We start from the raw sequence: 26,725 nt of genomic DNA on the forward strand, positions 1-26,725 counted from the left end.
CCATGTCCATGCTCATTTCTATAGCAAGGATGACTGCATCAAGCAAGATCCATGCTATAGAAATGAGCATGGACATGGTAGGGTTGATGCAGTCATCCTTGCTATAGAAATGAGCATGGATCTTGCTTGATGCAGTCACCCTCAACCCTACAAATTGGCAACTTTGCCGATTGCCTCCGCAATTGCTAATGTTACCCACACAGATTAATACAAGTCTTGGCGCACTGCAAACTATATAATAACCTACCTCAGAAAAATGTAGCGCAACTACTACAGATAATAAAGGTTCCTACAGCTATCATGATTACCTGGGAAAGAGTGGAAAAGTGGGCGCTTCTAACAACTCCCCTAGCGCTGTAAGCTGAAATTTTCCTCCTCTTCGAACCCAGTTCACAGTCTGTGCAACACCCCGAACCACACTTCCGTTTATGGCTGACCCTGGATTGTGCTGTTCTTCTCTTCCTAACCCAGCCAACTGCCTTCTTGATAACATTCCTTCGCTTGCGGTTGACCTCAGGGAATTTGAAATGATCAAGCTTGGAGACAGCAACAGGGCTAAGGTCCTGGGACGCTCTCAATGGATAGTTCTGTACTTCATTTGGCCTGGTAGAACCACAAAGCACATCAGATCCCATCCCAAAACTTGTCCCCTCCTCAGGCTCTGAAGTGATAATTGGGGTAGATTCTTTGCTGGTATGAGCTGGCGACCTTTCTAGAGCTTGCCTGTCATGCGACTGTTCAACAGCTTCGCTGCTATTCGAACTCCTAATTTCTAAACAAGGGCTCCTGCAGAAAAATGACGATGGACCACTACCAAACTGTCGCTCGTGGATAAGGTCGCTCGATTCATCCACAGGAGGGGCGGTTTTTCCTTGTGCCCAGGAATTCCTGAATGCTATATGATCGGCAAGGTTAATGGCGCTGTTAAAACTGGAGGGATATTCTAGCCCTCCACATCCCGAGCCTATCGAGACAGAAAATCTGTCGTCCGTTATGGTGGATGTGCATCGACACCCTCACCCTCAACCTTGAATTGGCATTTGTATAGCAAGGATCTTACCATGTCCATGCTCATTTCTTTAGCAAGGATGCCAATTTCTATAGCAAGGATGACTCCATCAACCCTACCATGTCCATGCTCATTTCTATAGCAAGGATGACTTGCACACATCCAACACAGAAGATGCCAATTTGTAGGGTTGAGGGTGTTGATTGAGTTCTAAAAGTGCTTCAATCATAGACAAAAAAGATGTGTAGTCATCCAAGGTGAATTTCCATGCATCTACTTGCTTTGGATTCCCTTAAATAATTCTTGGCCTTGGAGTTTCCCCTGAAAATAATTCCTGGCCTTGGAGTTCCCTTGAAAACAATTCCTAGCCTTAGAGTTTCCCTTGAAAATGTACACTTTTGGGATGGCTTGACCTGCTACATTGGAGTAGCATATGACTATCATCCACTAAAGCTTTCGGTATTAACCCATTTACATCCCTCATTCCTATTCTCTTTTGCTCAATACCCATGCTCATCACAGTTCTAAATTCAATCAAGGCTGTAATTATGCTTACCATATAGCAGTGCAAGCTTGTCTCAAAAACCTTACCCACCTATCTTGGATTTAAGTTGACAGCTCAATCTCTTTCCAAGACCTGAGCCACTCTTAGCACCAAGCCAGGATTGTAGTGTTGGAAGCCTCTCCACCAATAATGTCTAGAAATGCCTTCCATAAATAGCATGTGCCTCATCTCACTAATTTTGGCCACCTTCACTTTGAGGTCATGAAGCTTGAATAGTTATGCAGCTCTTGAATGCTTATACACCATTTGGTGATTAATTTCTTCTTTGTTTGACTTTGGACAAGTTAGGGCTTTACCTTTCCATTTGTATGCTTGATGTATAGGAAGGAAATTGGCAAGAGCATGGCCAATGGTGAACGGCCAATGGCCGCCGTGAGCCATTGGCCAAGCCCTTTTTGATTTAGGAATGGCTGACCACGAGCCTGACCACGAGCCATTCCCCCATGTGAAGGGTCCTAGGGAGGTAGATGAAATTTTAAAAGATTGTGTTGTGAGAGTTTGGAAGGTACTTGCCATGGGCCAAGTCACAAGATTACTCACCTCAAAGGGCCAACCGTTCTGAAAATGGCTTGACCGGATGGCATAGATTTGATCTCAGCCACATGGGACCTTTAAATAATGGAAATTTCCTACTTTTTAATAATAGTGGGGACATACTTAGAAGCACCACTTACCTTACATTATCTTCTTTGTCCCTCCCTTTGTAGTTTTTAGAAGCAACCTTTACGCCCAAACACTTTGTTAATGGATGCATTTTTCCCTTAACCCTTATTGTGTTTAGTACACAAACTTCATGACGGTTGTTGAATCACTCATAAAGCCATTTGGGTGCTTCATCATGGCAGATTGTCCAAGAGGTTGTTTACTCATGTGAATGTTCTCCTTCATCGATGGAGATGCTCCTAGTAGAATCAGAGATTATCACTGGTAGGATCAAAGATCGTCACAATAGTAGAATCTGAGATGGGCTACCACAAGGGGTTTGCTGTGATATACTTCTCTACATCAGTCACCACACCCAAACACAACATTTGAGATCAAGAATGCATTACCAATGATCATGGACGTGGAAGCGTGGATGAGAGAGAATGTCACGAGTCACTTGCAAAAGTATCGTCTCTACCTTTTCCACCGAGGGCCTTTTCTTAGCCTCCCATCATCTCTTTGCTTCCACCCCCATGCCTTTCTAGATGATACGTGAGGTAGCTAAAAGTCGTGCATGGATGATGATGGCTTTACAGTTCACATTTCTTTGATCTATGAAAGTTTACTTCATGGAATAGATGTGGGGAAGTAAAATCTAGTGCTATGATTGAGCACGATGGAGAGGAGTCTAGGCATTGGTTGATCTTCCAAAAGGAAAGGTTTCAATGATTTGACACCTTCTCCCATTTAGAAGAGTGGCATTTTCATTGTTCCTCATTGAGATGGTCTATGGATTTACAGTCTATTTTCCAATTCAGGCATACTACTCAATCTGTAAGGGGCCACAATCTGGGCCATTAGATCTCATCACTTTCAAAGAGGGAATATCGTCTCCCACTCAAACTAACACATGCCGCTCCACCAGAGGAAATGGATAGGAGTCTATGGAGGTGGAGAAGGATGGATGAAAGTAAGTTGTTTAACAAGGTAAGCTGGCTATTGTGACAATGAAGGATTTGCTAGCTGGCTATGGAGAGAGAGAGAGAGAGAGAGAGAGAGAGAGAGAGAGAGAGAGAGAGAGAGAGAGAAAGAGAGAGAGGGAGAGAGAGGGAGGGAGAGAGAGAGGGAGAGAGAGAGGGAGAGGGAGGGAGAGAGAGAGAGAGAGAGAGAGAGAGAGAGAGAGAGAGAGAGAGAGAGAGAGAGAGAGAAAGAGGCACATGAGAGGTTTTTGATTGCAATCTATCATGGCTAGAGTTATTTGAATTAGAGGCACATGCAAGCTAAAGTTTGCTAGATGCTTGTTGGAATTTAGATACATTTCAATTTTGTCAAAAAACCCATGGGTATGCTATATAACCTTTGAAAAACAAAGTTTGATGAGAAAACTAATCGAGCTAGTGATGGTGGTGATCCACATAGCTATTAGCTGGGTAATAGGATACTCACACACCCAACCACTTCAATGTTTCACTCCAATTTTCAACGAAGGTAGAGTGCACGACATGCTCATGTGTCTCCCACACCTTTATGGAACATATGTCAAATGGGTTGAAACTATACATCCTACAAAGCAACCTCACTTTGCTTGGATGCTTGGACTTCCCCACCACTGACCAAGTTGCAAGGAAGGTTGTTTTTTTAGCATGCGAGGTCTATTGCTGCTGCTATTGCAAGTGCTTTGAGAGCAATTCACGAACAAAGATATACACACACAAATTTGAAGGTAACCAACTACATATTCAATTTCTCAAGGATGATAGTTAGATGTGACACTAAAAAAGAAGTATGAGCAGGATTCAGCCCTTGCTCCTCCAGCTAGATTTTCCTAGTTTGCACTAGAGTTGTATGCAAGTCCAATTGCACATTCAAAGCCCAAGGGCGCTTGCCAACCAGAGCCATATGTCCGCTTCGTAAAGCCCAAATATCAATAGCATTGTACATGGTGTTGGGCTTAGGACTTGCTTTTTGTTAGTGCTATATTGTTCGCTCGCTCTACATTGTGAAAAGTGTTGGCTAACAGAGATAGAAAAGGTAGTATAAAGTGCATAATAAATATGTATGCAAGACACGCCTATGGAAATAGTGGTGAAGACGTCTGGAAAATTAATGCCCATGTCATGTGAAGTCACGCATCAAATTTAGCTCATTTTATCATGTGTATATTTCGGTGTTCAATCTCTACTTTTTATCAATCATCACGTAGATTCTGGCATTCAATATCTGCTATTTGTTAGTCATCGCAAATTCTAAAGTAAATAAAAGAAAGGTCGTCCCATAATTGGGAACCAAAATGAAAGTGCTTTGGAGCTCTCTATAGTTGCTGCCTAACAATATGGAGCTAGTCGTGTTTGGCTCCAGGTCAAAGATTGTCTATTTAAAACTTGGCAATTTGTTCTACACTAGGATATTCATGTGTGACAATTATAAAACAGAACAAAACTCCGTAGTCTCATGCGTGCTCATTGAAATGTGGTTTTTTGTTTCCAGTAAGTGTGAGTGTGCCACGGTAAGAAAGAAGAAGCTATAGAAAACAATAACCAAGGACCAAAGAATATCCCTGATGACACTACTCTGATCTGTAGGGTAGTGGTACCCAAAGCTTTTAAACCTTCTAACTCTAATGCACTCCCCGTATTGAAAATTAGAGACCTATTATAATATGTTGATTATCACCCAATTATTATAACTGGGAAGTTAACCTAACTAAGTTCACTAACTATAGTTAGTGACTAACTGAAGGTTAGTTAGACTAACCTAACGGTCAGTAACTAAGGTAGGGTGAACCTAACCTAGTTAGACTAAACTAAACTAACCTAGGTTAATCTAACCTAACGTAGGTGTGACTAACCTAACCTAGGTTACTCTAACCTAGGATTAAGTGGTTAGGTTAGGTTTTTTTTTTGTTTTCTTAAATACTGTAATGGGCGGGGGGGGGCTTCCCTGTTGGCGGTGCGATCAGGGGGGGTTTCACCCGACGGCGGCGGGGAGCGCGGGGGGGAAAGGGGGAAGGGAGGGGAGGGGCAGGGAGGGGAGTGGCAGTGGGGGGTGCAGGGGAGGGGAGGGGAGGGGAGCAGCGACGGGGAGGGTAGGGGGAGCGGCGGGGAGGGGAGGGGAGGGGAGCGGTGATGGGGAGGGTGGGGCGAGCAGGGAGGGGAGTGGATGGGAGCGGCGACGGAGAGGGTAAGGGGAGCGGCAGGGAGGGGAGGGGAGGGGAGCAAGGATGGGGAGGGTTTTGCATTTGAAGGTAGTGTTGTAGCTAATTATGGCACATTCAAGGCCAAAGATGTGACTTATGATATCTACATGCACCTTGATCTGATTGATTGTGATTGTTGTGAAAGATCACTTTACATGTCTTGCTCACCTATGTTTTCTAGCTGAGGGACATCTTTGAGTCTAATGGATTTTATAGAATAGAGGTAATTAAGAAAGCCCTTTGTGAAGGTGGAACATCTTTTGTATCTTTTTGTGTAGAACCAGTGTCTTGAAAGGAGAGCCTTTCAATGGTACCCTATCCTTTGTGTCAGATAAAGCAATAAGTGTGTATGTGCCATGGCTCACCCAATAGATGTAAACTAGAAGGGTGACTTTCATTTCTATCATGGAAACTATTGTGTTTATGGTTGCAAAGGTCGATCTCAATGGCCCTTTATATGAGCAAATCATCATAGAAGATGGCCCAAACCTTGAAGATCATGCAACAATAGGCCTCCATCTTCCTTCGCCTTTGCCCTTTGAAAATTTCTCTCTTTGATCTAACCACAATTTGTTGTTTGTAGCTATCATTTGTAGCGGATTGATGACACAGTCACTTGTGTTTGGTCCAATAATTCATTGATGAGGGTATTGTGATGTATGTGGCAAAAAACATCTCACTCACATGTGCTAGACATACATTGGCAATCTTTGACTTCACTATTCTCACATCAATTCCCAAGGGGAGACTTTGTGACACTTTGCAGGATGCATTTGCATGTCAAGTATTCGAACTTTGTTATGACCAAAAGGTATGATAGTGTAACATGCTTTACATTAGGATCGATAGTACAGTAGCATAACTGCATGTGTTTTCTATGCTCAAGTAAATGGAGTGTTGCAAATCATTAACTTGAATTATTGGGTCTTGCTTTTCAATAGGATCACAAATACACAGACATGACTCATTGTCTTCTTTTGTGCTCAGATAAATGGTGTCTTGTAATTCATTGACTTAAATGGTCCTCTTAGTGAGTTCTAGTATGACGATGTGCAATGTCTCACATTAGCCATGATCCTTCCCGACCCTTTTGTTACGTGTGCACTAGTCCCCAGAACATCATTTGCATTCCCTTGTTAAAAGGTCATCTTGTACTCCATGATGGATCACATGTAGAGGTGAAGGTTTGTGGAGCCTATGCGGACAATATATTTGGCTTGCATTGCTCCTTCATGGAATACTATACTCATAGTGTTGTCGTTACCTGTAATTTGCTATTGGATTGCAAGCTCTTTGGGCATTTCACCATAGACAACTCTGGTTTCATCACGGCATTTGACACAAATGCTTATAGGAATTTGCAATTTGATTTTCACTTACATCATAGATCCTGCAATTTACTTACCTCTACTGTATTCATCGGTGTTATAGGAGTTTGTACATGGTCTTAAATTGCAATGGAAGTTTGTACATAGTCTTGAATTGTGTTAGAAGCTTGTATATACTCTTAAATTGCAACGGAAGTTTGTACATACACTTGAATTGAAATAAAAATATTTCAATTTGCCTACAAGTTCTATCAGAGTTATGGGAGGTTCTATTCAATCTTCAATCTCGCAATAACAAATTTTACAGTTACAAATGAGTAGTCCAACTAACTTTGAATGAAGGTTCAAATGCCCTCGGCTTCACTATCCATGAAATTACTTCCCTCATTAACATTGAATGGACTTTGCATTATTGTCCATCCATCAGGTATTTGTATTAAACCAATTTATACACAGTACTAAAGGAAATTAGCATTCACACAGACCCACTTTATACAAAATCTACTTTTGTGAACGAGTAGACCCATTGATGTTAAATCGACCTTGGAATTTGAACTATTGTCCATCCATTTAGGTACTTGTATCAAACCAATCCATGCATTCCTGAAGGAAAGAAGAATTCACAAAGACCCACTTTATACAAGGTTCCTACTACTAATCATACAATCTCAACCTTGCACACATTTGAGTTCTAGCAGAGGAGACAAAAAAAGCCTTGTTACACTGGAACACAAGAGGGATGATGAGCTTATCCAATATCTAATTGCAATAACAAAGTATAATTTTATGAACAAGTCGACCCATTGATGTTAAATCAACCTTGGGATGCATTTGACTTTCCTCTCTATGCAAGCACTTACCCATTAATACTAAATGGAATTCACACTGTTGTCCATCCTACAGGTAAGAAGCTCTCAAAGAATTTTGTCAAGTGCTAAAGGAAAGAAGCATTCATGCGGGCACACTTTATAGGAGGTGTGTACCGATCACACGTTTTGCACCTTCGCATGCACACATTTGATTAGCACCAATGGACACATGAATTTACCTCACTGCACATAACCTCAGTTGGGATGAGGAGTTCATCTAAGAGAACACATAGCATGATTTTTCCCAACACACACGCATGAGAAATTGGTAGATACCTTGTATGAGGACATTTCAGGAGTAGGTGGTGCAAATAAAACACTGTGGCATGATCTCCTTGCTTCTTATAGGGATGCTCAAATCACAAGTTTGACAAAGGATGACATCTCACAGCTCCTTCAAAACTCTTCTAGCTCCAAGGCCTTGGTCTGTGATTGTTTGATATGCTTTTCTTAAAATTTTGCAAGACGACATTCATTTTGTTGTCCTAGAATAGAGTTGACTCGTAGCGAATCATGAAGGTTAGATCATCTGATAGACGTGGTGACCATGCACTACTTCTAAACAATTGGTCTTGCCCACCTGTGATCACTCCATTGCTTTTGCTTGGCAAGAAGAAAGGTTACGCTACTTGGACAAAAGAGCAGGAGACACAGTTGATTGAGCTACTACATGCATTGCCCCATCTATCTGCAACCAAGGTAGTGTTGCTTTATAATGAGAGCAACATTGCCACGGGAGATACTACAACAAGATGTGCCGAATTCAAGCAACAACTTTACAAAGATAAACAAGCAGCACTTGCCTTGCAACTAACCACACCATCCGAATCATCTACCAACATGAGTGAACATACAAAAGCATAGTCCGTTGACTACGTGAGGCATTTTGAAGGGCCGCAAAAGGGGAAGACATTTATAGGCAATCCTCAAACCTCCCAAAAACAAAAAGTGGAAGACAATTCAAGGTTCTGATGTGCATGTTGTGGTTCTTTGACATTTTACTCCAAGTTAAACAAATTGAACTCGTTCTCATGAAGCTCTTCCTACTGAATTAAGAAATAGTACCGAGCAACACAACATCTAATGAATGCTGCATCTATTAAAACTGCTTGAACCAAGTAAGAAGTCACAAAATATTAAAGTTTTTCTCGAACAACATGGGCCTACCAAGAAAAACAAAGTACACATCCACATTAAACAAAGTTGAAGAATGACTAGTGGCAATAGAATACCATTCATATAAATACGGGAACAGACATATGAAGGCCAATATGGTTTACATGAAAGTGTTGTAAATGTATTTACAGGCACTGAGAGAGCACAACCTATCTTACCACACAGTTCCTCTCTAGAAATGCAACGGTGGTGGTAGCGATCAAATGAAGGCTACAGTACTGGGTCGTCTAACTACAACAATGTGTGCAATGCATGAGCTACTTCGGACACCACTTTACGAACAAAACAACGTCCAAATCAATCCCCTTTGGATGGCCCATATATCAACCCTACAAGAGAACAACACAATTGATGAATATAACCTAGAAGCATAAAACAATCCTCATTTATTCAAATAGATACTTTGGTGCATGGTATGTACACAAGCCAACAAGTTGTTGACTTCCAAGATAGACCAGTTGTCATGGCTTCCTCATAAGGCTTCCCACCATTAAGTATATTTAAGGACAGGCAATGCGAGGAACTAGCATTCCCAACACTATTGTACGAGCACCCATGTGCATATGACATTCCCTAATGCACAAGTTACCGAGACATTGTGAAATGGGAGTTGACGAGCAAGGATAGGCATTTTGCAACTTGCATAGAGAATATGTTCTTTAAGACAATGAAGGTTCTATCTCGACAAGTCCTTCATCTCAACATGGGTAGGAATGCGCAAAGGTGAGCTAAGAGGTACAACAATACAAGCCAAAGATGCATTGACTGACATAAACATACCAACATTTTTTGTCACATTCTTTGCATCAGAGAGACTATGGCAACCCTTACTTCAATTCTTATCAGCACTATAAAAAGCGCAACCTAAGAACTCCTATCAAAGAACACAAAACGATGTTTGCAAATAGGATTTTCTCAATCTAGTAACAAATCTCAATATTATGTTCAGAGGTTCCAAGCTATGAAGTCTTTATTGAAACAAGATACTTCTATATTGGGCTTAGTCATTGACTTCTTCTTTGTGACTGAATTCCAAAACAGGGGTAACTCAACATGACCACGGCTATTTGTGGAGCACTGGAGCATTGACTTATGGTTTGTCAAACAATGTGGGCATAGAAGAGTACATTGACAAATACATCATAATAGACCTCTCACTCCTTGGACAAACCTGTAAACATTGGAAAACATGTAAAAAAAGAGGCACATCTTGCAGGTTTCGCTTCCCACATCCACCCATGGTAAAAACTCAAATTTTGGAACTACTTCCAACTCTACAAATTAAAGATGCATAAAACAAAGCTCAAACACATTTTTGATTTCTTGGAACAACCATCTACATTGACACTTAATTTCAATGCATTCTTCCAGCAAATCGGAATGTTGAAATGAGGAATACATCCTACTATTATGAAGAGGCATCTCCTAACCAACAATCTTTTTGTGAGGAGGGTGGCCAAAGGATGCACACACCAACAACTTTAACCCAACAATATCCAAAGTATGGGAAGCAAACACAGACATTCATCCTCAACCCTCATGGAGAAGCATCATACTGCACATCTTACATGTCAAAAATTGATAAACAGGCTAATGACGCCATTCGAAATGCTTTTATAGCAAGCCTACAAAGCAACACACTCGCAAACGAGTGCATAAGGAAGTAAAAAATGCTTTACTTAACACACCATCAATGCACAAGAAGCTCCCTCTCATAAGCACAACCAAAAAATTCTACTACATTAACATTAGTGGCCCAGGTGAACACACAGTACTACTGAAAAGATGATCATAGCTTGAGAAAATGGACCCAAACAACACCAACATCTTCTTCGATGGCATTGTGACAAAATACCTCCACTGCAAAAGAAGCTCAGAACATGTATGTATAGTAACTTTTGCCAGTGAAAATGCGATCCTAGACAAACAATAGCGTGCAAGAAAGCGAGGTAAAATTATACCCTCTCTCAACCTATCTTCATGGAAGGGTTTCTCCAAAGAAACCTTGGACAACACTTTTAAAAGTGACTTAACTTCCACATCCAATGTCCAAATATAGTCATTTAGCCACTCAAATTGATCGCAAAACCCCATTTGAGCACATCTATGGGGTTATATTTTGGAAAATTTTTTATTAAATATTACATGTATTTTATGAGAGTGATATATAAGCCCAAGTTAATACTTATTTATAGTAATTTAAACTTCTTTAGAAACATATCCATAAATATCTTATAATTTATGCTATAATATCACTAGAAATCTCTTGTCATATTGATATAAATGTATTTAATAAGTAATTATATATGTATAATATTATTACATTAAGAGTGATTATGAGGGATGTTTTTTAAAGGAATTATTTCTCAACACTTTTTAAAGGTAATAATAGGGGTACAAAGGGATGTCTATGAATGAGAAAATTTATGTTATGTAAAAATGAATGAGTGACTAGTTTGTTTATTTTTATGATAAAGGGATCTAGTTCTAGTGAAAATAAAATTGTAAAAACCATGTTTCCTTAAGAAATACAATTTTTTAAATCTCTTGAAAAACACACTCGGATAAACCTGCTCATAAGTTTTTGCTCATAAAATTGACCCGACCTCCATGGACGATGGCCTTGGCATCCACAACGTTAACCTCCTCTACCAGCAAAATTCATGCACCAAAGGTTGTGTTTGCTCTCCATGTTTCAAACAATGGAACACGTGCAAATCACAATCCTTAATTTGTACCAAATCACGGAGCACAAAAACATAAATTCTACTTCAAGCCCTATAAAATATGCTCCAACTCATTCCACCCATGACTACAACATACACAGTAGGAGACATCAACAGAGACTACAATGGTTCCTTTCACAAGCATGGCATGGCAGAACTACAAGACTTCATGTTTCATCACAAATAGCAACAACTTGTCACCTTACCTACAAGAATATGCGGATCCACAATCGACATACTTGCAAGGGACAAACTTCGTCTATTGGTCAGACCACTCTCTACTTTTTAGATGAATGGATTCAACATGATTACGGTGCGACCCCAAAGAACATACTTGGGCAGGCCAATTGAAAAAAATCCTTGTTTTTTCTGTTTTTTTGACCTCACTCATATATACATATATACATTTATCAATGTATGAGGGGGACATACTCAACGCTAATCACTCCTGTGCACCATTTATGAATTAGAACAAACTGCATTCGCAAATCTGATTATGAATGACGGATTAATCACATGTCGTATGTTGTGTGGTGGGTGGTGACGGCAGTAAGCAACCATGCGCATCGTCTTCTACTACTCGTACCCCTGTTGTTTTTCTCTGTCAACCTCCTCCTTGGAACTGCAACACTTGAGCTTTGTACCTCCTCGATGGCATGGTTTGCAGCGGTACGTGTTTCATTCTTCTGGCGTGTAGATTTCGTGTCATCGACGACCGGTCCCGCTTTGGTCGTTATCTTCGTTACATTGAGCATCTATTTTTGTATGTGCAGGTCTCATGCTATGTGTTACAAGTCTAGACGTGCTGTAATGGAAGGTTCACAGACAAATTCTGGAAACATTATAATTGGTAATCCAGCAGCGTTGGAACGCAAGAAGGAGCAGATCAGAGCCACTGGCGGTCTCTCTAAATTACAGGCAAATTCTCATCCCAAAGCCATAGTTGTGTATCGGACATGCATTGCTGACTTCGTTGTTACAATGCAAGAAGTCTCATTGATTCTCTATTTCGGTTTAGGTTCTTGCAGATTTCGACATGACTCTCACCAAGTCTATGGTGGATGGAAGAAGAGGACAAAGTACGATTCTTTACGTAAAGCTTCTACGCATTGTTGTTTTGTTAAAAAAACTCTGACTATTTTCTGTACGAAAATCAGGCAGCCACTCCCTCCTCAACCAAGGCAATCCTGAATACGATCTCAAGCGGCAGCAATTATATGATTATTACTACCCATTGGAGATATCTCCCACTATTCCACTCAATGAAAAGGCCAAGCTAATGGAAGAGTGGTAAGTGAATCTTCTTCATTTCAAAGGTCAAATCGTGGATCAGTTCTAGGCACTTTTGATGGGAAGTCATCGTAACTTGAATTGAGTGCAGTCTTCATTATCCTCTTCAACACATCATAGCCAACATTTCTAAATCGATTTTGAGAATTTTGTATTAGGTTTGGGCTGAGTCTTTTAATATTTTGGCAATATCTTGATCATCAATGATTGTTGATCATAATCCGTCTGTGTCTCCACATGCATGTTTCCTACACTTAAATACTCAACTGGATATTTCACTATGTCAAAATTCATAATGGTATTATTTTCTTGGATCAAAACAACAAGTTGGATGACAATAACTATGGAAATTGAAGGTTCAAACTTGTAAATATCTTCCAATTAAAGAAACTATGAAACATTCTCAATGAGCAAGAGAAATGAGCTGAAGCTTCAGCAACAACATCAATAATCAATAACGCCTTTAACAATAGATGAAGTAAAAGAACTTAGTGAAAATCAAGTACATTGGGATAAAAGAGCTCAATTGGTCCTTAATTCAATCAACTTTAATGCTAAGGACTTGATTATCAGGGAAATGATATCAGCAATGAATGCATGGAAAGCATTAGGAGAACAAATTCAATGCAAAGACTATGTCCAGGATCATAATGCTTGAAAATCTAGTCCATAATGCAAAGAAGTCATCATCTGAAACAGGTCCACACTATGTTGTCGAATTGAAAGATATTGCAAACCAATTGACATCAATTGGTCAAGGAGCAAAGAAGGAAAGACTAGTTTAGATTGACGGTCTTGGTAAGGATTATAAGTGATTTGTGACAATCATGGTCACAAGAGATGCTCCACATCTTCTCTTTTCTTTAGCATGTCAGGTGTTCTTGTGTAAGAGCCAATGCAGAGATATTCCACTACAGATTCAAAGAATCATGAACAAGCATTGTTTGCTAGAGACTGAGGTTTCTAGAGAGAAAGAGACAAAAGTCAAATCCTTGACAGATACTTCGACAATTTCCAAAGATCAACATTAATACCATGGTCCTTCCAATCGGAGGAGGATTTAACATCCTAGAGGTAGAGGTAACTCCAGTAGAGGACGTTATCAACGCAACACTAAAGAAGAACTATATGTGATTATAATTACTGTGATATTCCAGGTCATTTTAAATTTGAATGTAGGAATAAACAAAAGATATTGCTAATGGACAGTACAATATAAACAGAGAGTCCTGAGAGCTTCTCATCAGAATCATGTTGCTTACTTAAGCACACAGACTTAAAAGCTTGGTTTCACTTAGCAAACAAATATTGTTCCTTTTGTAGGTATACTTTCAGATAAGATATATGTAAATTATGTTGCATGGGAAAGCAATATTGTCAACCTTTTTCCATTTCATAGTCTAGGAGCATTGACATACTCTAGATCATCCATTTGGGAGAGACTAAAATGAAATCGTTTAGACTTCACAACCAGTTGTAGCTTGAATGAAGAGATTTTGGACTACTTTTTGATTAGCCTTCTCTTTTAGTGCTAGCCTTCGTCATGGCTGAGTCTACCCTTCACCTCCGGAGTGCCGACAGAAACTCAGTATGAAGACTTTGTATAAATGGATGCTCAAGTATGTTTGGGTGTGTGGATTTGTATGATATTTTTATACTATGGTCTACACCCTACATCATGGCATCCAAAGACAGTTTATTAGTAGATATACTCTATAGCAAAAACAAGTTTTAGAAAGAAGGAACAGAGTCATAGCAAAATCAGCTAAATGCATGATGGATGGAGAAAAAAATCCTTGTTCATTTTGGACAAAAGCATATGGAACTGCAGTTTATTTGATGAACAGAAAAAACAGAAAAATCCAATTGCAATCTTGCATAACATCACTCTTGAAGGAGCTTTCGCAATTGTAGATCCTTCCATTGATAAGTCGAGAGTATTTTACTCTCTTGCCATTGATGAAACAGCCTCATACCTTGATCAACCCACAATTGTTTCAGTACATAGTGAAGATGGACATAGGGAAGCAAACAATGCTCTCATTAAAAAATCAAACACAGTCATTGAAAGATCCACTAGCTGAAAAAGAAGCCCATTGGTTGCAAATGGGTTTCTAGAGTCAAACTTAACTTATACAGAGGAATTGACAAATGCAAAGTCAGATTAGTTGCCAAAGGGTATGCTGACGAATGTCGAACAAACTATGAAGAGAACTTTGCACTAGTTGCAAAGTAATTGCCATTGCTCTGCATTTTGATTGGAGTATATATCAAATGGATGCTAAGAATGCTTTTCTCAATGGATACTTGGATGTAGAAGTATATGACACAACCTGAAGGGTAGGTGGTATGGAAAAGAAGGTGTGTAAACTGCAGAAATCTCTTTATGATTTGAAGTAGACATCACATGCTTGGAATGCAAGAATTCATAATCATTTTCTGGTAGGGGCATTTCAATATGTTAGTGGAAGTGCAAAGGCACTAGCGAGAAGCATATCTATACGGGGTTGGATTGAGTGCTAGAGCTGCACATTGCGTGAGCGTTGAGCGATTGGGAGGTGCATTGCTTACTCCACGTTTGATGCGATGAGCACGGGGAGGGAAACTTGCTAGGCACAAGCGCCCACATTATCTACTGAATTCTGGCAAACCCATGGAGATACAGCAACAAATGGTTTATGAAAAGTCTGCGCAGGGTGAAATGTTCTCGGTGAAGTCCCGGCGACAGTAATTGCATAACAATCTGGTTGGCCATCATGTGGGTTGGGAGGCGAGAAGTGCTCCGTACTTAACCCGTCTACCTAAAGCTTTGGCATTACGTGAGGGTCGACGAAAGATGCAACAACCTAACATCGCTTCATTTGGCCACTGGGAACCATTGATGCACACAGATTTACTGCTGCTGGATTGCACTCAAATCCTTCTGTTCTAAGCCAAAGGCTCTGCTGTACGTTGGTTCGTAGTCCAGATCGAGTGTTTAGGCAAGATCAAACAACTAGATTGACTGGTTGCTCCAAAGGGACCCGAGTCAGTGGGAAATCATAAAAGGAAAAGGAGCTGGTTATTCGATTATTGGATCGTGATCACACAAAGTGACTAGCGGGTTCCTTTCTTTATCTAAGTCTCAGCTTGTTTGTGTTTCCAAGTTCCTTTTACTGCAGCATAGGTTTTTCTGGTTATCTGGGGTTGCAGGAAATTCCCTAATATAGTAAAAGTATTGGTGATTTACAGCTTACAGTTTTGCAGTTTGACATATGCCTCTAGGCTCTATTGCAGAAGTTTGGAGCATTATATCAGCTTGAAGATTTCAGTTTAGTTAGTGTGGGGATAAGAAAAAGAAAACCAACCGACCCAAGAAGGGTTAAACTTTTTGGACTCAAGTTGTTATGGATAAAGGCAAAGCCATTGCAACGAGGGTTGAAGAAGAGGCCTCAAGGGTGGATCCCGTAGAATCGGGAGTCCAGTCAACACAGCAAGTGTCACGCCCAATGGCCCACACACTATTAGGTAGGATTGCTTTATTAGCGGATGCCTTACGCTCAGCAACAACTGCAAGCAAACTTAGGGCAATCCGAACTTTAAAAGATGGTTCCTAGTATATTTGCAAGACCATCTAGGGAGGATAACGGAAAGCTCTGATGGAGCTTGAAACCAGTGTTCATATGATCGAGCCTAGGAGGGCTAAGATATACCTAATATTGCCAATTATGGGACATAAAATTATTTTGGTCGGATGATTGACTGTAGCTCTGATGTCATAGAAGACAAGTTGCACTAATGGGAAGAGGCTTTTGCCATTTTTGAAATCACGAATGACATTAAGAAAATCTATGAGGCCATGCATATCTTTAATGAGGTAGGGGATGGATGGTGGATTAAACAGCAAAGGGATGGAGTGGCATCCACTACTTGGGAGGGGTTCTCAAGAACTTACCTCCTGACGAAGCATCTCGAGCTTGGGATAGTATAGAAACCTTCTTCAGAAAAATTTGTCTGTGGTGGCTAAATACATTAATAAAATTTAGAGAATGTGTAATGAAAGTTTATGATTCTCTTCCTTAGTCAGTTTAAGTAAAGGATTTTATTTTCGTACTGAATGATAGGATCGAGATGGAAGTTTAGGCTAAGTACGCGAACACTCTAGATGAAGCAATCGCCATAGCCTTGAACTATGAGGATGCCAAAGGGAACAAGCCAAGTGGGTTTGTGCAAATGGGGACTTAGTATGAGTACTCGAAAAAGAGTGGGTTGAAGAAGAAGTGGGTTAGCAAAGGAAATGTCTCACAGCCTAGTGGGTTAGAAAAGGGAGTGTCTCACAGCCTAGTGGCCAACCCAAGCAGGCAAAGCTAGCAGAGACTCCTTCAAAACAAAGTACCACCATAGGGGTGAAAAGAAAAGTAACTCCAATGGCAGCCTGGGCTTGGTCAAAATCTTCTTTGACAACAAAACAAAAAGAGAAAGTGAGGAGAGAAGGCTTTTGTTTTGGATTCCTTCAGCCTCATCAGTGGAAAGATTGTCCATAGATCAAGGTTCGTCGGATGGTTGAGATGGTGATCTCAGAGTCTGACGTGGAGATGGAGGGAAGTCCCAGAGCTGACTAGATGCAAATTCAGCTAGTGGGATCTTCTCAAAGATCAATACTTGTATTATTATGTGTGTCTATTGCTAAGCTAGTTAAAAATGCACTTGATAACATCCTATCTAAGTCTTGCAGTAACAGGATATATAACTTTTTACTATACGGAGTTAATTAGATCAAAGGGCAAGTAGATGCAAATTCAGCTAGTGGGATCTTCTCAAAGATCAATACTTGTATTATTATGTGTGTCTATTGCTAAGCTAGTTAAAAATGCACTTGATAACATCCTATCTAAGTCTTGCAGTAACAGGATATATAACTTTTTACTATACGGAGTTAATTAGATCAAAGGGCAAGTAGCCAATCATGACGTCATTGTGTTGTTTGACTCAGCATCAACACACAATGTAATTAAATCCAAGCTTGTAAAGCGGCTGAAATTAAAGACTAGTCCAACCGACTATGCATATACGGTCAGGATGATAGATGGAAGTTTAATGGAAGTATGGGACCAAAGGGTTATCAGGTGGAACTTCGGATTTAGGATTATGCGGAGAAGTTGTGGACTTTGAAATGATCAGACTTGCTCGCAGACATAGCCCTGGGAAAGGCTTGGCATTCTAAGAAGAATCCGGCCATTGATTGGAAAAAGCACATTTATTAGTTCAAGATGAACGATGTGCTATATGTCTTACAAGGTGAAAAAGATTTTTCTCAAGCGTCGTTAGTGAAGCTCAAACAACTCAGGAAGAGTTTTCGTTTCTTTGTACAACGTCCGTAGAGTCGATTGATGGTCCATCAACTAACACCGATACTACCCAAGATGTTCGGAGAGATGGTTAAGTTGACTAATCAAATTGCAGAGGAGTTGCTTGATTGTTTTGGGGATGAGTTGCCTTATGGTTTACCTCCAGAGTGGAATATTAAACATAAGATCGAACCAATGCCTTAGCAGAATCTGCAAATAGGCCACTCTATAGTTTAAGTTTTATTGAAGAAGCTGAGGTGCGAAGGCAACCGGACGAATACCTCAAGCTCGGGTAGATTCAACCCAGTTTCTCACCCTTTTCTTTGCCAGTGATATTGAAGAAAAAGAAAGATAATACTTTCCATCTGTATATAGATTACAGAGGATTGAACAATATCACTGTTAAGCACAGGTGTTCGATGGCTTGGATTGACGATTTGCTAGATGCATTACATGGAGCCATAATTTTTAGCCAGATAGATCTTAAGTGTGACTAGTATTAGACCCGGATTAGAGCTTAGGATGTGCATAAAATAGATTTTAGAAGCAGGTTTAGACATTACAAGTTTTTTGTAATGCAGTTGGGACTTACCTATGCCCCAGCTACATTTCTCATGCTTATGAACGTTACTACGCCTGTATATCAGGAAGTTTGTTGTACATTTTATTGATGATATCCTTTTTTTAAGAAAAAGTATTGCTGAACATCGTGAACACTCAAGAAAAGTGTTTGGTACTTTGAGGAAAGCCGGTTTGTATGTAAATAAAAAGAAAACCTTTGCTGTGCATAGTAAGACTTGAATATTTGGGATTTGTTATTATTCCTAATGGGGTGGAAATGGATCCAAAGAAAGTGAGTGCGATACTGACTTGGCCTATTCCTCAAAGTTTGATCGCTTTGCGATCATTCTTGGGATTTGTCTAATTTTATCGAAGGCATATCAAAGGATATTTTGAGACAGTGTCACCTTTGACTGACTTGACCTCAAATAAAGTACCTTTTGTGTGGGGACAGAATCAACAAGAGAGTTTTAATGCCGTAAAAGCAAGCTGTGGTCTCAGGTCCCGGTGTTAGAAATTATTGATCACCAGAAACTGTTTTCATAGAAACTGAAGCAAGTGGCATTGCGGTAGGAGTTCTCCTCCAGGAGGGCCGGCCAATAGCCTTTGAAAGCAAGAAGCTTTGTCCCTCTCAGTGAAATTGGCCAACTCATAAATTAGAGTTGTAAGCTGTTATCCATGCTTTAAAAACATGGAGGCATTATGTGTATGGTTTAGAGTTCTACGTAGATGTAGATCATGATACTCTGAAGCATTTTTGTAAACAACTTGACTTAAGATGCCACCAAGCTAGGTAGACAAAGCTCATGCATGAGCTTATTATGACAATGTGGTACCAAAGAGGGAAGGAAAATAAAGTTGATGAATTGTCGCGCATTATGCATAATATGAGTTTCACGGTATTAGAGAGTGTCGTAATGACCGAGATTAGAGAAAGTCAGAAAGTGGATGAGTTCGTCCAGGCCTTTGGCCTAAGGCTTATGTGGTTAAATCGGGGAAAAGGATGAGCTGGCATCCAGAAGAGGCCAAACCTATGCAAGGTATATCATAGCGGATGGTATGCTGAAACGAAATGTAAGGTAGTAGTACCTTATCAGAATGATTAGAATGATATGAGGGTCATTTGATAGTGCCATGATAGCCCACGTGCGAGACATCCAGTTGTCGAGAAGACATATGATCTCGTGAAGCTCTCAGCGAAATTGGCCAACTCATAAATAAGAGTTGTATACTGTTATCCATGCTTTTAAAACATGGAGGCATTATTTGTATGGTTCAGAGCTCTACGTAGATGTAGATCGTGATACTATGAAGCATTTTTCCAAACAACCTGACTTCAGAGGCCACCAAGCTAGGTGGGTAGGGCTCATGTAGGTCAACATGGCAATTTGGTACCAAAGAGGGAAGGAAATAAAGTTGTTGATGCGTTATCGTGCATTGTGCATAATTTGAGTTTCATGGTATTAGAGAGTGCTCTAATGACTGAGATTAGAGAAAGTCAAAAAATGGACGACTTCGTCCAGAGCCTTTGGCCTAAGGATTATGTGATTAAACTTGAGGAAAAGGATGACCATGCATCTAGAAAAGACCAAACCTATGTAAGATATACCATAGCAGATGGTATGCTGAAACAAAATGGCAAGGTAGTAGTACCTAATGAGAATGATATCAGGCAGAGGGTCATTCAATGGTGCCATGATAGCCCATGTGTGGAACATCCAGGTGTCGAGAAGACATATGATCTCGTGAAGTGAGATTTCTTTTAGCCCAAAATGAAGAAGCATATTTATGAATATGTGACATGTTGTTTTTCATATCAAGTGAGTAAGGCAGAGCGGGTGAAGCGACCTGGCCTTTTATAGCCCTTGGAAATACCATTAGGTGGATGGGAGAGCATTTCCATGGACTTTGCCTACGACACAAGGTGGATATGATTTTATCGTTGTGGTGGATGATCGTCTTATTAAGATGGCTTACTTCATTATGACCAAGGAGTCTGTTAGCGCCCCGCATGGACTACTCAAATTCATTGTGTCAGACATGGATATTAAATTTACTGGTCATTTTTGGACTGCAATGTTTGAGGCACTAAGGACTGAGTGGTGGGTATCATCTTGAAACGGATTGTCATATGGAAATAGTCAACCAAACTTTAGAAGATATGCTTAGAGCATATGTTTCATTGAGGCAACATATGTGGGACAAGTGGTTACCACTATTGGAATTTGATTGCAATGATTGAAAATGTTCCTGTACATGTACATGAATGAGTTTGTTCGAGCTGAACTATGGCTATAGACTAGCAAATCAAACCACGGTTGGGATACCTCAGAAAGTACCTAGTGCCGTGAACTATGTTGTTCAGATGCGGGAGACACTAGCACTTGCGAGAGCTAACATCTGCCAAGCTTTGGATAGAGCTAAAACGTATCCGGATGAAAATAGATATTTTAGGGTATTTAAGAAAGGAGAAAAAGTTTTTCTCAAAATTCCTTCACTTGAGAGTGTGCTAAATTATCACCTTGATATTGTGGGCCGTGATTAGTTCTTAAAAGAATAAGCAAGGTAGCCTATAAATTGGAATTACTAAAGGGTTGTAAGGTGCAACTAGTGTTCCATGCTTCTCATTTAAAGAAGTTTTTGTACCCATGTGACTCACTGATCGAGGGTGTTGTCTTGTTTTAGGAGAGAGAGGAAAATGCAAGGCACATTTGGACGGAGGAACAATGCAAGTACGCAGTCGAAAGATACCCATGGTGTTAGTTGCATGGCATGGTTTACCTCTATTTGAGGCTACCTAGGAATTCGTGTACTAGAGGCGAAAAGGCAATGCGACGAGCAGCCAACAAAGTACCAACAGGAAGAGCTCCCACCAAACATCTTCATAGAAAAACTCTCTGCTTGAGAGGAAGTTTACTTTTCCAAATGGGGCGAAGGCAGGTTGTCCACCAAGGGAGCGATTTATCCAAATTCCAGAAGTGATTGCCATACTCCTGAATCCAAGGGGGAGGAAGCAAAAGACGGTAAACATTCTTGGCTATTAAATCAGCAAAAGAAAATGTAGCGTAGCCAGGAAGCCCACGATCCAAAGTCCAATCAAGCATTGGCAATGGCTCACACATACTTTTTCTTTTGTAAATCCAGTGCAGTATATTTATATTCTCATAAATTTACAAGATGGGAAGTCTCCAAAATGGAGAGTATCCGAGAGATCAAAAACATAAAAAGAAAAGCTCTATGTAAGAAGCATGTATATCACCCTCATGGCAGGCATCATATAAGGATTGCCGCAATGAGGCTCGGAAAGATTCATACGACCTATGACTCTGCCGACCGATGTATGCCCAATTATGCTCACTCCAGATTGTTCAAAGAGCCCAATATCTCACCCATGAGAGAAATAGTGAGTATTGAGACAAAGACCGCATAAATCTGCCAAATAACAAAAAACGTTTGCCAAATCTGTGACTCAGGAAACGGAGCCGAAGATGATATGAAATTCTCTCAAGGAGGTTCCTAGAACTCGGGCAGTGCCAAAGCAAATGAGGGACAGTCTCTGAAGGAGCTTGACATCGTAAACATGTGGATGGTGCAATGTGACGTTTGGCAAGTGTGATTCCCACTGACAATGTGCCCGTCATGCATCTCCAAAGAAAAAGTCTTTGTTTCAAAGGCATTTTACACTTCCATAATATGCGGAGATTCTTCCGCCACCATGAGAGGGGCTTCCTGATATGCCACATAGTATTAGCATATTGCTGAATCCATGGAGCTGGCTGAAGAAGCCTATAGGCTTTGATGGAGGTCAAAGTAGGCAGAGGAACAGGATGAGAGCATGTAGCAGAGGGTTGCAATTGCCAATCCATAAGCCTGTCTGTGCCAGCCATAGGAGGAACAGGTAGAAAAGGATGTAACAAATCAGCAATTTTCTTCCATATCGACCTATGATGCATTCCCAATGCATAGGAAGCAGTGGCCTGGGGAAAAGATAAGACATAGCCTTGATCATCTACCACATCATTGATGTATCTAATTCCCAATTTCATGAGATTATATGCCCGAACTGGTTCCTGTAAAGCAAGTCGAATGTCAAAGATGGCACTCCAATGAATACTTTCTGTTCTCATTGAATTTGTCCCCGAGCGATTATCGGGAGGCCATTTGACCTTAGAAAGTATGTGTTTCCAATCAAGTATCAGAGCAGTAGAGAAAGGACAGCCAGGTATCTTCCCTACAAATCTCCCAATGACAACCTCCTAAGGATTAGTAGTCCAATGGCCATAAGCAGATGTCCTCATGTTGACACACATGGATGTTATCATACAAGTCCATGGCTGTTGTTGACGGAAGAAAGTATGGAGCATAGTAACCTTCCTTGCTAGTACATGATATCGTATATTGAGAACATTCAGTCCACCATGCATCCTTGGAGAGCACACCATTTCCATCTTCATCAGTCTCAATGCTTTGACAGCAGTTTTTGTCCTCCATAACAGCTCCATAGCTTGAGACATAAAGGCTGAAATATCTCTGGAGGACCAATGTAGCAAAGGCAAAAAGAACTGAACATAGGACACACACGTGCGTGCACGCGCGCGCGCACACACACACTTTTTTTTTTTTTTTTTTTTTTTTTTTTTTTGGGGGAAATCCATGATCATATTATCAGCAAAATTTACATGAGGGTCTCAAAAAAGCAGAGAGCCTCAACAGGAAATCAAAAGCAAAGAAAAACTATTTCCAGGCATGACTGAGGAAGATCTCCTTGATAGCAAGCATCATAGATAGATTGCCGTAGGGAGAGTCTGAAATATTCATAAGATTGCAAGAACGGATTCCCAAAATACATCTGTGTGTATATACATACATACACACATACACACACACATCTGTGTGTATATACATACATACACACACACACACACACATCTGTGTGTATATACATACATACACACATACATATGTGTGTGTCTGTTTGGTTTCACAAATTTTTTAAAAAAAAGTGTGCCTGTTGGGGGGGGGGGTGTACATCGTCTAGATAAATATACAAATGTATGTAAATGGTTTTCATTTTCAACCTTTGGAATGATACTAATGTCATGATTACTTGCTATGTGAAGGTAAGACAATTCATGTTCTAAATAAAAATGAGCATGCACTTGCGATGGCAACACGTAGCTCTAGTGTCGATGGCTGGAACATGAATGAGAGCGAGGTTTCTGAGTTGAAAGAACGGAAAAATGTACTGTTGCTCAGAGATCACCTTGGAGACCTTCGAATGTCAGATGGGTTAGATTATGAGAACCGCATCACGATTGGGTTCCTGTTAAGTATAGCATCTGTTTGCTTCTGGGTTGCACAAGCACTGAGTTTTCACATCTGTATTTTTCTTTGGCTCATTTGTTTTACTTGAAAGAGAAAAGGAGAACATTGAAGTCTGTTCATTATATATGAGCTCTTTCACTCGGGGTCAGTTGTACTGTGTGCTTTATCTGATGTTGTGAAGGGTTATAAATAACTCATTACATCAGTGACTGAAGGGGCTAATTTTGATTTTCATTGATGTATTCCTTCGGGATTGATTTGAATTTAGCCGCTGTTGCATGATCTTTCTCTTTTTCTGGAGCCTTTCTGCCCACAGTGGGCCTCTAGCATACTAACAATAAGCTGTATTTTGTTTGCAGAAATGAGAACGTGGATATTTGGCTGGATGAGTACAAACAAGAATTTGATATTGTTCTGCTTGTATGTATTTAAGAGAACTCTTATCTCCTCTCTTTTGGAGAATTTGATTATTCTTGTCACGTTGTCAACATATCTTGTTAACTCCCATTTTAGATTAGTTACCATCTGTTTTTGTGTCTCACAGGATGATGGAACAGTGAGTTGTGTTACCAACCTTGTGTTGCAGTTGATGGCTGATATATAGTAGAAACTACATTTTTGAGCTGGGTTGAAGTTGGGGCGATTCCTGTTGGAACTGTGTGGTCTCAAGAGGATTGAAGGTGGCATAGCAAGTCTCTGCATGTTTAGTTCAATCTACTTGCATGCATCAGGCATGACCAATTGGGAGGGAGTGTCGTTCTGATGTTGGTAGATACGATAGCTTGTCCCTGGCAGATATGTCTAGTACAAGAGGTCAGTAAAATATGCAAAACCAGATTAATAGCCTGTAAGTGTATGAATGTTTTAAGGGCTTCACAAATATTCTACTTTGTACGATTGTACGTTGCCTTCACATTTATCTTGAGGTCCAATTACCTCAAAAACACCCTGAAGTCTTCAGCATACGAGGTCAGGTGGCTTGCAGATTAGAATGTATTAGTCATTACAAGACTTCTAGTGGGCATGTCAAACTCCTTTATAGCAGGGCCACAGGAATGCCATCTCTGAGATCATGGGCGCTAAAGCATAATTCTTGCAGTGGTATCAGGGAAATCCACACTTGCTAGGGTACGGGGTTCAATATATAAACAACCAAAATTAAAACCCCATAAATTGTTTTTAAATGAGGTAAATGGCTCATTTGAAGTGAGAGTTAGGTTTGTTCATGGTCACATAAAAGCCTTGAGGAGGGTTTGGCAAGTGCTTAACCATGTGGGGACCTGCAAAGGCCGGAGATGAACACGCATACATTTGTGCACCAGTAGGCGAACAAACACTTTTAAAGGTGAATTTTATGCAAGTCTAACATACAAAGCCTTTCATTGAGTCAATGAGCATGCTCTCATTCGATGTGGACAAGAAAACTCCATTTTATGTCCTTAATTTTTTGCACTAATAGGAACAAATCTATGGCTATTAGTATCTCCTTGTTGAAGAAGCCGTTCGGGGTTGAATTTGCTGTTCAAATATTGCACCCTTTACCTTAACAATCACCAAGAGGATGCTCTCTTGATACTTGTTGGTTTTGCTATTCTTGTAATGTTGTGCCTGGTCCCATGGGTCATATTCGGGCTACAATGGAGGTGTGCCATCATCATCATCATCACCATCACCATCTCTCTCTCTCTCTCTCTCTCTCTCTCTCATATGGACTTCTTAGGCCTATCTACCCCCCCTTTCTTGCTAAAAGGGAGAGTCTCCAATGCTCACATGGATCTAAATCATTAGACTATAAAAAACTTTTGGTGGATTTATGCTTGATGCTTGTACAGACCTAGCTAGTGGACGTGAAATGGGCATCTTGACAATTCAAGAGTATCTTATTGCATTTGTTGCATGCTATGCAGCAAGAAGCACATTAATCTGTAAGGAGTGTGGCACATGACCTTAGTCATGTTGGGTATATGCACAAGTTTGATCTAAAAGAGTCTTTGGGGACTCATAGTTATGCTTGTAGTTTTTGAACAAGCCTAATGAACATAGGGCACGGTTCTTGCAAAGGCACCCATTGCCAAATGTCGTACCATTGTCACGCCCTTGCAAGAGGGACCATTGGTGCACGGCATGAGGCATGGTTTTATGTGTAGCTGATGCATGGTTAGTTGGTTTATTGGTTAAATTTGCTCTATAGCCTCAAATACATGTATAATTCGATAATACTCACATTCAAAAGGTTAGAAAATCCTCACTTAAAAAACAAGCATAGGAAGCAAGAGACAGTTTGCTTCATACATGATAGCAAATTCTATGTCCAAAACATGGGGACATATGGTTAAAGAGTAGGACAAAATATAGGTGATGCAACAAATCAAGGCAAAAAATAGCAATGAAGGGAAAGTGCAAGGTATTTTAAATAGGTTAGAATATTCATACACAAACATGTAAGTGCATAGATAAATCACCATAGGCATGATGTTAGTATTTGTGTGGTGAAACATGAAAATGGAAACTTGACTTTGAGTGAGTAAGAAAAGAGGCAAAGAGCACCAATTGTTTGACTAGTGGGTGAGTTGCAAACAAAAAATGAAACTTCACACAGAATAGCCAATGAAGCTTTTGAAAAGAGGACTTGTTAGTTAAGAACCACGATAAAACTAGTAACAAAAGTCTAGCCCTTTGGATAGGAGTAATGAATCCAAATAAGCATA

General features: G+C 40.2%; 2 protein-coding genes and 1 pseudogene across 2 annotated transcripts; 2 read left to right on the forward strand and 1 right to left on the reverse strand.

Annotated features, from left to right (window-relative positions):
* The first annotated feature begins 12,027 nt into the window (after positions 1-12,027).
* Positions 12,028-12,808, forward strand: LOC147903120 (uncharacterized). The gene is made up of 4 exons (XM_087373568.1): positions 12,028-12,183; positions 12,288-12,432; positions 12,533-12,593; positions 12,672-12,808. Exons 1-4 carry the CDS (start codon positions 12,074-12,076, stop codon positions 12,806-12,808), a joined length of 453 nt encoding a protein of 150 aa, XP_087229694.1. The 5' UTR covers positions 12,028-12,073.
* A 2,442-nt stretch (positions 12,809-15,250) lies between these two features.
* On the forward strand, positions 15,251-25,332 carry LOC147903121 (uncharacterized). The gene is made up of 4 exons (XM_087373569.1): positions 15,251-15,907; positions 23,813-24,017; positions 24,377-24,437; positions 24,562-25,332. Exons 2-4 carry the CDS (start codon positions 23,857-23,859, stop codon positions 24,619-24,621), a joined length of 282 nt encoding a protein of 93 aa, XP_087229695.1. The 5' UTR covers positions 15,251-15,907; positions 23,813-23,856; the 3' UTR covers positions 24,622-25,332.
* LOC147903122 (uncharacterized) lies at positions 21,905-23,194 on the reverse strand (annotated as a pseudogene).
* Positions 25,333-26,725: the final 1,393 nt, after the last annotated feature.

This window comes from Dipteris shenzhenensis, chromosome 4 (genome assembly GCF_047967505.1).
Source record: "Dipteris shenzhenensis isolate YYH24624 ecotype China chromosome 4, Dip_SZ_1.0, whole genome shotgun sequence".
NCBI classification, from domain to species: domain Eukaryota; kingdom Viridiplantae; phylum Streptophyta; class Polypodiopsida; order Gleicheniales; family Dipteridaceae; genus Dipteris; species Dipteris shenzhenensis.

Excerpts from the sequence above, each read along its gene's own strand:
- LOC147903120 (XM_087373568.1), top strand. The coding sequence starts at position 12,074 with ATGCGCATCGTCTTCTACTACTCGTACCCCTGTTGTTTTTCTCTGTCA. Across the intron at positions 12,184-12,287 it reads CGATGGCATGGTTTGCAGCG|GTCTCATGCTATGTGTTACA; the intron begins GTACGTGTTTCA and ends TTGTATGTGCAG. Across the intron at positions 12,594-12,671 it reads GGATGGAAGAAGAGGACAAA|GCAGCCACTCCCTCCTCAAC; the intron begins GTACGATTCTTT and ends TACGAAAATCAG.
- LOC147903121 (XM_087373569.1), top strand. The coding sequence starts at position 23,857 with ATGGCAACACGTAGCTCTAGTGTCGATGGCTGGAACATGAATGAGAGC. Across the intron at positions 24,018-24,376 it reads CGCATCACGATTGGGTTCCT|AAATGAGAACGTGGATATTT; the intron begins GTTAAGTATAGC and ends TTTTGTTTGCAG. Across the intron at positions 24,438-24,561 it reads AATTTGATATTGTTCTGCTT|GATGATGGAACAGTGAGTTG; the intron begins GTATGTATTTAA and ends TGTGTCTCACAG.